Source organism: Balaenoptera musculus, chromosome 6, assembly GCF_009873245.2.
Source record: "Balaenoptera musculus isolate JJ_BM4_2016_0621 chromosome 6, mBalMus1.pri.v3, whole genome shotgun sequence".
In the NCBI taxonomy this organism is placed as follows: Eukaryota; Metazoa; Chordata; class Mammalia; order Artiodactyla; family Balaenopteridae; genus Balaenoptera; species Balaenoptera musculus.
Window position 1 is genome coordinate 48,293,076 of NC_045790.1, and position 12,574 is coordinate 48,305,649.

Sequence of the window (12,574 nt, forward strand, 5' to 3'; positions counted from 1 at the left end):
TTGGCTTTTCTGTCTGTATCTTAATTCCTTGTGGGTTCTGTTCACACAGATGCATGACAGGAATTTCCCTTTGCCTCTTATTGAATCAGCCCCATCACTAAGCTGATGCCATCTGGCATCCAGATATTACCTCTGCCTTCTGCCCACTTGCTTTCCCTCGTCTTCCTTTTTAATATGGCTCACACCAAGGTTATTTGTGGCAATACATTTAAGGCTTGGGTATTGTGGTGCAGCCCCAAAATGTTTTCCTAACCATGCAGTAAGGCTGTTCACGAAAAATCTAATAAGATAAGTCAACATTTTTTAAGTGTAAGATCAAGGCACAGAGGACCACCCAATCCCACCTTTGAAAGGACAGCACCGTTAGGGGTCTCCACCTGGTGTATGCTGGGGTTTGATGGAGGGATGGCTAGTTAAAATAGCGGTGCTGGTCAAGTGGTACCCAAGGGAATCACCTGTCTCCCGTCACTTGTTCTGAGCCAACCAAGCAGAACTCCTGGCAACTGAAATCACTCTGGGGTGGACCTGACTTCCCTAGATGCCCAATTAGTCCGACCTTCCTCTCCCTGGGATGACTTGATTCAGAGAGCAGAAAGTCTAGAAAGAGAAAGGCAGGGCATCGAGAGCCCCCATGCCATCACCTTCTAGGGCACTGGGTGGCTTGTTAGTGGCTTGAAGGAGTTAAGAAAATGAAAAATTTTCTTCCTATTCCAAGTCAGATTAGGTTTTCTAAGAAGGCCAGCTGATCAACCGCAGTAGCAGTAGACAGCTGTCTTGACAGGTCCTAGAAGTCACCATAGTTTCATTTTTGCTCAAGAAATTAAGCTGTCAAAGTGGCCATGCTGTGTACTTGGCTTGAAGTGGTCATGCTGTTTATACACACATCCCAACAAAGACTGAAAGGAAGGTATAAAAGCAGGAGATGCGAAATCAAGTCAGTGATTTCTTTAGCTTCTATCTGATCAGTGAGTATAATTGTATGACCACAATGCAGTTCTGATCTCTCACCAAACCAAAGTAAAATTTTGAGGGTTTAAAAAATACCTAGAAAGCTACTTCCATATATTTGTTAGTGGAAGCAACCAGCTGGCATTTCAATCATGTGTCCTAAATCTAACATTACTCTCATCAGCTGGAGGCAAATTCAAAAACACATAGGTTGAATAACAGCAGAAGGGAATTCTGTCAGTCCCTCTCCCGTTTCCCCCTTTCTAGTGGTAGCATGGCACTGCTGTTACCCTCAGAAAAATGCAACTCTCCCAGAATCTTATTTTTTTGTACAAGTCTATCTCAAACCATAATTCTTTCCATGTTAATTGTGTAGCAGGGATTTCTATGGATTTCTCAGCTGACATCCTTGGAAGCAAGTTCACTTTATTGCGTGAATTTATAAGGTTATCTGTGCTTTATCAGCTTCACTAGCTAAAGCCCCCCACCCCTTAGTCTCAGTTTGGGGCTGGATCTTGTTCACGTTGTTCTGCCCAATTAAGAGAGACAAAGCTGCTTAAAGATTCTTGATGTAGGTCGTCAGGAAAACCTGATAAAAACATGTGTGTGGATTAAAGGCAAATTATGGCCACCAGTGAAAAGTCAGTTTAGAGCGCAGGACTCCCACAAGTGGGTTAAGAAATCATTTTCTCAGATCAAGAAAATATACTCATCACAATATTCCTACCTCTGTACCATATGAATCAAATACACTGTAAGTAAACCAGGTCTGAGGAAAAAACAATGTCTAAAAGCATTTATAAATGAAGCTGCAGCTTCATAAGATGAATCTCATCAATAGTAAGTTCATTACTATCATGTGACCCAGTATTGATATTTATTTCAGCTATTCTATGAGACGAATAACTGTTATTTGTATCTTCTGCATGGCATTTAGTTTAGCAGAATATGTAACATACTTCTGTTCTATAAAGTTTTAGTTATTTCTTAGCAGTTCAGTTTTCAGTCTTTTACTATAGTTTTCTTCTAAACATGTCTTAGAGTGGTTGCTTTCAAACATATTTTTGGCTACAGTGATAACCAAAATTTTTTTTTTCATTTTGGGGTTACCAAAAGCATCTGACATTCAATAATGGTATCTCCATATACTAAAGACTTTAAGCTACTGATTTTCCCATAGTATTTAATGAGACAGGCTGGTGATAATATTTTTATTCTACATAAGGGGAAGTAAATGATATTTGCTGTTTTATTACAGAACTCTCCATGTTAACTGGAGCCAAAGCAAGAGATAATAGTCCTGGACCACTGTTCTTGCTTCTCTGTATTAGTTCAGAAGTGACAACCACAGCTTCTAAACATTACTATTTAATTTAAGCAATGTGAGTCTCTTTGGTGGGGGGAAGGAAAGACTTGCTGACAGTGTATCATTTTTTCATTATACTATGGAGAGTAATTATAGGTTGTTCCATACATTCAGAAACTAGTCTGTGTGGTTTATAAAAAAGAAAGGATTAAGACCCTGCAAAATTATGTTTTTAAAATTCAAAATCAATTAAAAAAAATAATGTGACACGTAGGACCTTTCCTAGGGTCCAATGCGGTAAACATGTAAAGTGTATTAAAATGTGGAAGCCACATACCTTTGATTACATTATTCTACAGCTGTCATTTATTTCATTTTTGTATAAAAGTAATTATTGTTCTGAGCATAACAGTGTACATTTCCTTTACCCGGCACTAGCACTCCAATTACAATCTACTTCAATTCAGATTAATCATGCCAAGATGGCAATTCCATTACACCAAGAGTAAAATTTAATAATCTAATATATGGCTATAGTTTCAATGGTTAAAACTATGTATTTAACTACTTTAGGGATTTTGTTAAGATTAAAGTTACGCATAATGCATCTTAATCAGAATTTTAGTGGAAAACACTCATTACAAAATACAGTTGAATGTGGTCTATGTAATGCTTCTGCAGAAGCATTAAACTCTACTTACAGCTTTCATTTGAGGGGTGTCTAATAAAGAGAAAGACTTTTAATTATTAGTATAAGGTGTCTTGATCTAATTTAAACTTTGTTATATTATTTAACATCGGTCATAATGCAATATTACTCCCAGAATTACGCTTTAGACCAAATGACAAAATATAATGTACAGGAGAGCAGAGTTTATTTAGGTAAAATAATACCTATCTGGCTGTAAATGTATTTAATCTAGGAATACGTATAAGGAGTAACAAGCTCCAATTACATGGCATCTTTCCGTGTCTTAAATAGGACCCCTTAGCGGCTTCAAGAGTTAATACCCCTCTAAAATGAACTGCTTCCTTCCTCTCCAGCAGCAAGAAGGTCTGTCAAGCCAGGTACTGGCAGGAGAGAAACAAAGTTTTAAGCCTTTATATAGTCACATAAAAGTTACACTGTATCTTTAACCACTGCCTTTCCTCCAAAGTTCTGCAGGGGCTAGTTGCTTTTTCTTAAAGCCTTTTCTCAAAGAAGTTGCAACAAAATGCTGTAGCAACTTTATGATTCAGAAATAATCTATGTTTTGCTTCTTATCCTTTTAAGTAAGAAATGTGTTACCTTACATATAAACCATTTTTCTGTGAAACCAAGTGCCATTTTTTTACAAATGAACTTTGTTCATTTTACCAATCTGTATTTTGGATTTCTTTTTCAATCTCTTGATGTTTAGGGTGTGATTCAGAACGCAATCTGTGTTCTGGCAAACCATATCAGATTTAGATTCAAACAGGATGACTCAGAAGAGGTTCTAAATTGCTTTTGAATATATAAATTATAATCTTAATTTATATATTATATTTAGTAAAATTTAAACTACAGGTTGAATTTGGAAACCATTTTGTATCCTGAATGCTACACTGTGAGCTCTTGGAGGGTGGGTAACATAACATGTCTTAGGTACCAATGCATAGCACTGAGCCTAGTACTTGGATTAAATAAATTAATCTAGAAAATCATCAGTCAGAGAAACTGCTTTGGTCATAGATGAAATTCATCAATAAAGTGCTTTCCTGTATTTTTAAAAATGATGCAGCAGAGAGGCCTATCAGTGTATTGTAGTAGAATCGATATACAGTTATTGGTCAATTAATCAATCAACCTAGGTTTGTCTCTCTTCCTTGTTTCCTCTTCTGAAGTATCTGGAAAATCTGTGCCTAGTGGTCTTACAGATTTCATGGCCTTGATCAAACTGAGCCAGTGTGGGACCTTGATCAAGTGGGGCAAAGACCTGGTATCCATCTGATACCAAGCCCAGCAAGAAAGGGAAAAGAAAAGCTAATAAGCTTCCTTTGACCTCGGATATATTTCACTTACCCTTTCATTTTTGTGAGTGGCTATACTGCAAAGCTGGGAGATAACGAGTATAAAAAGCTGCCTAGGCTTTCACATCAAATCTACGCTACATCATCAGATGCAGCCTGGACCTTCTCACCTTTGGCCTCTTGGCAAAAGAAAACAGGAGGCCAGATTTTGGAGAAGAGGGTAGGCACTACACTTTCATTTTCTTAGTTCATAACTGAAAAGATTTAGAGAGCAATCATGTTTTGAGAAACACTTTGAAACTGATAAATCTCCAACTTGACAGCCCCAAAGCCTCATTCCACCCTTGGTAAGAGGAGTACACTTAGCTCAGAACCCATGAAAGTCACAATCAGCAAGACACTGCTTTCTTTAAACCAGTCAGCTTCAAAAGCAGGACAACTCATGGTTGAAAACTTACGAGGGCTCTTCTGACACAGCAGCTCCTTCTTCAAGTTCTTGAGCTTGTTTGTACCATGGTAGCTTGGCCTCTACCGGAAGTTTTTCTGAGAATTAAGTGCATGCACACAAAAGAGAAGAGGTTAGAACCAATTTAGGATTTCAGGGAAATTTCATTTTCTTCTCCCCAGTTCTTGATGTTGTACTACCTAAAAGTTATGATGTCAATAACTGCAACTATGTTTTTAGGTAAATTTCTGCCTTTGATGATAGTTATATGAAGAAAATGAAAATCAGATTTTAAAATGTTTAATAACACTAGTCTCTGCGTATAAGTCCCCTTTATTATGTTGATTAGCAAAGGAAAGTCTTTTTATTATGAAAATCATAACTCTAGAGCTCAGTATGTGTATAAAGAGTCATCGAAGTATCTTTGATTCCATTTCCTGTTGAAAAGATAGAGCACTATTTACCTTTTAAAACAAACACAAAGTACAATGGATTATATTGTGATACTTTCATAAATTCTAACTTGTTTTTCTTTTGCCTTTTGGCTAAGTGTGATCTGTTCTATACTGTGAAAAACAAACAAAATTGACACTCTGAAATTCACAAAATGTTGCTTTAGGCATCTGACTCATTCAATACCAACCCAAGGCTCTATGACAACTGGAATATGATCAACTTAGGGTCCACAACTCGTAATTTGACTTGCTTCAACTATTTATTTAGCTTTGGCCAAACAATTCAGAACAAGCCTCCTAACTACTTCCTAGCAAAAAAATGTGGAGGAGAAAAAGAAAGAGGGAGGTAATAACTGCTCCTACAGAAGTAACTGCCAAGATTCCCATTCTGACATATTTATTAGGGTCATTTATAGGCATATTTGCCTTTACAGTATGAGCCAGTGAAGCTCTATCACCATTTTATAACAAATAATTGTAAAGATGAAAGAAATATGTCTATATATGCATATACCATAGGATTATATGGTATTTTAATGATGTTTAGAGAGCCAGACTTACTACTTAGTTGTGAAAATCCAGATTTTATTCTTTTTTTTTTTATGGACCATTTTTAAACTCTTTATTGAATTTGTTACAATATTGCTTCTGTTTTATGTTTTGGGTTTTGGCCCCGAGGCATGTGGGATCTTAGCCCCCTGACCAGGGATCGGACCCACACCCCCCGCACTGGAAGGCAAAGTCTCAACCACTGGACCACCAGCGAAGTCCCCAGATTTTATTCTTTTTTTTTTTTTTTTTTGCCTCCTTTGTCATAGATTAGTTGACCATAGGTGCGTGGGTTAATCTCTGGGCTTTCTATCTTGTTCCATTGATCTATGTTTCTGTTTTTGTGCCAGTACCATACTGTCTTGATTACTGTAGCTTTGTAGTATAGTCTGAAGTCAGGGAGTCTGATTCCTCCAGCTCCATTTTTTTCCCTCAAGACTGCTTTGGCTATTCGGGGTCTTTTGTGTCTCCATACAAATTTTAAGATGATTTGTTCTAGCTCCGTAAAAAATGCCATTGGTAATTTGATAGGGATTGCATTGAATCTGTAGATTGCTTTGGGTAGTATACTCATTTTCACAATGTTGATTCTTCCAATCCAAGAACATGGTATATCTCTCCATCTGTTGGTATCATCTTTAATTTCTTTCATCAGTGTCTTATAGTTTTCTGCATACAGGTCTTTCGTCTCCCTAGGTAGGTTTATTCCTAGGTATTTTATTCTTTTTGTTGCAATGGTAAATGGGAGTGTTTCCATAATTTCTCTTTCAGATTTTTCATCATTAGTGTATAGAAATGCAAGAGATTTCTGTGCATTAATTTTGTATCCTGCAACTTTACCATATTCATTAATTAGCTCTAGCAGTTTTCTGGTGGCAGTTTTAGGATTCTCTATGTATAGTATCATGTCATCCGCAAACAGTGACAGTTTTACTTCTTCTTTTCCAATTTGTATTCCTTTTATTTCTTTTTCTTCTCTGATTGCCGTGGCTAGGACTTCCAGAACTATGTTGAATAATAGTGGTGAGAGTGGACATCCTTGTCTCGTTCCTGATCTTAGAGGAAATGCTTTCAGTTTTTCACCATTGAGAATGATGTTTGCTGTGGGTTTGTCATATATGGCCTTTATTATGTTGAGGTAGGTTCCCTCTATGCCCACTTTCTGGAGAGTTTTTATCAGAAATGGGTGTTGAATTTTGTCAAAAGCTTTTTCTGCATCTATTGAGATGATCATATGTTTTTTATTCTTCAATTTGTTAATATGGTGTATCACATTGATTGATTTGCGTATATTGAAGAATCCTTGCATCCCTGGGATAAATCCCACTTGATCATGGTGTATGATCCTTTTAATGTGTTGCTGGATTCTGTTTGCTAGTATTTTGTTGAGGATTTTTGCATCTATATTCATCAGTGATATTGGTCTGTAATTTTCTTTTTTTGTAGTGTCTTTGTCTGGTTTTGGTATCAGGGTGATGGTGGCCTCATAGAATGAGTTTGGGAGTGTTCCTTCCTCTGCCATTTTTTGGAAGAGTTTGAGAAGGATGGGTGTTAGCTCTTCTCTAAATGTTTGATAGAATTCACCTGTGAAGCCATCTGGTCCTGGACTTTTGTTTGTTGGAAGATTTTTAATCACAGTTTCAATTTCATTACTTGTGATTGGTCTGTTCATATTTTCTGTTTCTTCCTGATTCAGTCTGGGAAGGTTATACCTTTCTAAGAATTTGTCCATTTCTTCCAGGTTGTCCATTTTATTGGCATAAAGTTGCTTGTAGTAGTCTCTTAGGATGCTTTGTATTTCTGTGGTGTCTGTTGTAACTTCTCCTTTTTCATTTCTGATTTTATTGATTTGAGTCCTCTCCCTCTTTTTCTTGATGAGTCTGGCTAATGGCTTATCAATTTTGTTTATCTTCTCAAAGAACCAACTTTTAGTTTTATTGATCTTTGCTATTGTTTTCTTTGTTTCTATTTCATTTATTTCTGCTCTGATCTTTATGATTTCTTTCCTTCTGCTAACTTTGGGTTTTGTTTGTTCTTCTTTCTCTAGTTTCTTTAGGTGTAAGGTTAGATTGTTTACTTGAGATTTTTCTTGTTTCTTTAGGTAGGCTTGTATAGCTATAAACTTCCCTCTTAGAACCGCTTTTGCTGCATCCCATAGGTTTTGGGTCGTCGTGTTTTCATTGTCATTTGTCTCTAGGTATTTTTTGATTTCCTCTTTGATTTCTTCAGTGATCTCTTGGTTATTTAGTAACGTATTGTTTAGCCTCCATGTGTTTGTCCTTTTTACGTTTTTTTCCCTGTAATTCATTTCTAATCTCATAGCGCTGTGGTCAGAAAAGATGCTTGATATGATTTCAATTTTCTTAAATTTACTGAGGCTTGATTTGTGACCCAAGATGTGATCTATCCTGGAGAATGTTCCGTGCGCACTTGAGAAGAACGTGTAATCTGCTGTTTTTGGATGGAATGTCCTATATATATCAATTAAATCTATCTGGTCTATTGTGTCATTTAAAGCTTCTGTTTCCTTATTTATTTTCATTTTGGATGATCTGTCCATTGGTGTAAGTGAGGTGTTAAAGTCCCCCACTATTATTGTGTTACTGTCGATTTCCTCTTTTATAGCTGTTAGCAGTTGCCTTATGTATTGAGGTGCTCCTATGTTGGGTGCATATATATTTATAATTGTTATATCTTCTTCTTGGATTGATCCCTGGATCATTATGTAGTGTCCTTCCTTGTCTCTTGTAACATTCTTTATTTTAAAGTCTATTTTATCTGATATGAGTATAGCTACTCCAGCTTTCTTTTGATTTCCATTTGCATGGAATATCTTTTTCCATCCCCTCACTTTCAGTCTGTATGTGTCCCTAGGTCTAAAGTGGGTCTCTTGTAGACAGCATATATATGGGTCTTGTTTTTGTATCCATTCAGCCAGTCTATGTCTTTTGGTTGGGGCATTTAATCCATTCACATTTAAGGTAATTATCGATATGTATGTTCCTATGACCATTTTCTTAATTGTTTTGGGTTTGTTTTTGTAGGTCTTTTTCTTCTCTTGTGTTTCCCACTTAGAGAAGTTCCTTTAGCATTTGTTGTAGAGCTGGTTTGGTGGTGCTGAATTCTCTTAGCTTTTGCTTGTCTGCAAAGCTTTTGATTTCTCCATCAAATCCAAATGAGATCCTTGCCGGGTAGAGTAATCTTGGTTGTAGGTTCTTCCCTTTCATCACTTTAAGTATATCATGCCACTCCCTTCTGGCTTGCAGAGTTTCTGCTGAGAAATCAGCTGTTAACCTTATGGGAGTTCCCTTGTATGTTATTTGTCGTTTTTCCCTTGCTGCTTTCAATAATTTTTCTTTGTCTTTAATTTTTGCCACTTTGATTACTATGTGTCTCGGCGTGTTTCTCCTTGGGTTTATTCTGTATGGGACTCTCTGCGCTTCCTGGACTTGGGTGGCTATTTCCTTTCCCATGTTAGGGAAGTTTTCGACTATAATCTCTTCAAATATTTTCTCTGGTCCTTTCTCTCTCTCTTCTCCTTCTGGGACCCCTATAATGCGAATGTTGTTGCGTTTAATGTTGTCCCAGAGGTCTCTTAGGCTGTCTTCATTTCTTTTCATTCTTTTTTCTTTAGTCTGTTCTGCAGCAGTGAATTCCACCATTCTGTCTTCCAGGTCACTTATCCGTTCTTCTGCCTCAGTTATTCTGCTATTGATTCCTTCTAGTGTAGTTTTCATTTCAGTTATTGTATTGGTGATCTCTGTTTGTTTGTTCTTTAATTCTTCTAGGTCTTTGTTAATCATTTCTTGCATCTTCTCAATCTTTGCCTCCATTCTTATTCCGAGGTCCTGGATCATCTTCACTATCATTATTCTGAATTCTTTTTCTGGAAGGTTGCCTATCTCCACTTCATTTAGTTGTTTTTCTGGGGTTTTTTCTTGTTCCTTCATCTGGTACATAGCCCTCTGCCTTTTCATCTTCTCTATCTTTCTGTAACTGTGGTTTTTGGTCCACAGGCTGCAGGATCGTAGTTTTTCTTGCTTCTGTTGTCTGCCCTCTGGTGGTTGAGGCTATCTAAGAGGCTTGATGGGAGGCTCTGGTGGTGGGTAGAGCTGACTCCCCAGATTTTATTCTTGATAGTTAACCACAAACTGCTTTTCTTTCTCTGAAGTGGCTGGGTAAAGGACGAACGAATAAAGAATGGACTATTTTAAGTTAGAGGCATCACTTATCCTCTATGCACAACAATTGTTTATGGTCAGAAAACAAAGCCAGTGAGAAATACTGATGTAAAACTGCCAAAGCCAAAAGGATTTGATAACATTTTGAATCCAGGAAGATGGTTCCGAAAATACATACATCATTTTACAACTAGCCCACCTCCCCTAGATAAATGACTCGGTCAATGAAGCCGTCTATGACAGCTCGAACCATCCCTGTCTTTCAATAATGAAGAATTCAGCTTGGTACTAATAGTAGGCTTTTAATACTTTACTGTCTTTTTGAACCGAACTCTGTCAGCTGTATCAGTGGCTACTTCTTCCTATATATATATATTTTTAACACCTTTATTGGAGTATAACTGCTTTACAATGGTGTGTTAGTTTCTGCTGTATAACAAAGTGAATCAGCTATACATATACATATATCCCCATATCTCCTCCCTCTTGCGTCTCCCTCCCATCCTCCCTATCCCACCTGTCTAGGTGGTCACAAAGCACCGAGCTGATCTCCCTGTGCTATGCGGCTGCTACCCACTAGCTATCTATTTTACATTTGGTAGTATATATAAGTCCATGTCACTCTCTCACTTCGTCCCAGCTTTCCCTTCCCCTTCCCCGTGTCCTCAAGTCCATTCTCTACGTCTGCGTCTTTATTCTGTCCTGCCCCTAGGTTTTTCAGAATCTTTTTTTTTTTTTTAGATTCCATACATATGTGTTAGTATACAGCATGTATTTTTCTCTTTCTGACTTACTTCACTCTGTATGACAGTCTCTAGGTCCATCCATCTCACTACAAATAACTCAATTTCATTTCTTTTTATGGCTGAGTAATATTCCATGGTATATATGTGCCACATCTTCTTTATCAACTCATTTGTCGATGGACACTTAGGTTGCTTCCATGTCCTGGCTATTGTAAATAGAGCTGCAATGAACATTGTGGTACATGACTCTTTTTGAACTATGGTTTTCTCAGGGTATATGCCCAGTAGTGGGATTGCTGGGTCATATGGTAGTTCTATTTTTAGTTTTTTAAGGAACCACCATACTGTTCTCCATAGTGGCTGTATCAATTTACATTTCCACCAACAGTGCAAGAGGGTTCCCTTTTCTCCACACCCTCTCCAGCATTTATTGTGTGTAGATTTTTTGATGATGGCCATTCTGACTGGTGTGAGGTGGTATATCACTGTAGTTTTGATTTGCATTTCTCTAATAATTAGCGATGATGAGCATATTTTCACATGCCTGTTGGCCACCTGTGTATGTCTTCTTTGGGGAAATGTCTATTTAAGTCTTCTGCCCATTTTTTGATTGGGTTGTTTGCTCTTTTTGATATTAAGCTGTATGAGCTGTTTGTACATTTTGGAAATTAATCCCTTGTAGGTAGCATTGTTTGCAGCTATTTTCTCCCAGTCCATAGGTTGTCTTTTTATTTTGTTAATGGTGTCCTTTGCTGTGCGAAAGCTTTTAAGTTTGATTAGGTCCCATTTGTTTATTTTTGTTTTTATTTCTATTACTCTAGGAGACAGATCCAAAACAATATTGCTACTATTTATGTCAAAGAGTGTTCTGCTTACGTTTTCCTTTAGGAGTTTTATAGTATCTGGTTTTACATTTAGGTCTTTACTTCATTTTGAGTTTATTTTTGGATTTGGTGTTAGAGAGTGTTCTAACTTCATTCTTTACATGTAGCCGTCCACTTTTCCCAGCACCACTTTATTGAAGAGATTGTCTTTTCTCCATTGTATAGCTTTGTAGTATAGTCTGAAGTCAGGGAGCCTGATTCCTCCAGCTCCGTTCTTCTTTCTCAAGATTGTTTTGGCTGTTCAGGGTCTTTTGTGTTCCCATACAAATTTTAGCATTTTCTGTTCTGTGAAAAATGCCATTGGTAATTTGATAGGGATTGCATTGAATCTATGGATTGCCTTTGGCAGTATGGTCATTTTAAGAATATTTATTCTTCCAGTCAAGGAACATGGTATATCTTTCCATCTGTTTGTGTTGTTTTTGATTTCTTTTATCATCATCTTATAGTTTTTGAAGTACAGGTCTTTTGCCTCCTTAGGTAGGTTTATTCCTAGGTATTTTATTCTTTTTGATGCGATGGTAAATGGAATTGTTTCCTTAATTTCTCCTTCTGATATTTTATTATTAGTGTATATAAATGCAACAGATTTCTGTATGTCAATTTTGTATCTAGTGAATTTACCGAATTCATTGATGAGCTCTAGTAGTCTTCTGGTAGTGTCTTTAGGATTTTCTATGTAATGCATCATGTTATCTGCAAACAGTGACAGTTTTACTTCTTCTTTTTCCATTTGGATTCCTTTTATTTCCTTTTCTTCCCTGACTGCCATGACTAGGACTTCCAAAACTATGTTGAATAAAGCTGGCAAGAGTGGGCATCCTGGTCTTGTTCCTGATCTTTGAGGAAATGCTTTCAGCTTTTCACCATTGAGTATGATGTTAGCTGTGGGCCTGTCACATATAGGCTTTATTATGTTGAGGTATTCCCCCACTATGCCCACTTTCTGATGAGTTTTTATCATAAATGGATGTTGAATTTTATCAAAAGCTTTTTCTCCATCTATTGAGATAACCATATGCTTTCTATTCTTCAATTTGTTAATGTGGTGTATCACATTGATTGATT

General features: G+C 37.0%; 1 protein-coding gene across 2 annotated transcripts in view; it reads right to left on the reverse strand.

The window, feature by feature from the left end:
* Window positions 1-12,574, reverse strand: part of ADAMTSL1 (ADAMTS like 1) — a 1,026,618-nt gene that overhangs the window by 238,132 nt on the left and 775,912 nt on the right. For both annotated transcript variants that reach the window (XM_036856350.1, XM_036856351.1), the window contains one exon: window positions 4,705-4,789. In XM_036856350.1, coding sequence (XP_036712245.1) covers window positions 4,705-4,789 — 85 coding nt within the window. The remainder of the gene's footprint in view (window positions 1-4,704; window positions 4,790-12,574) is intronic.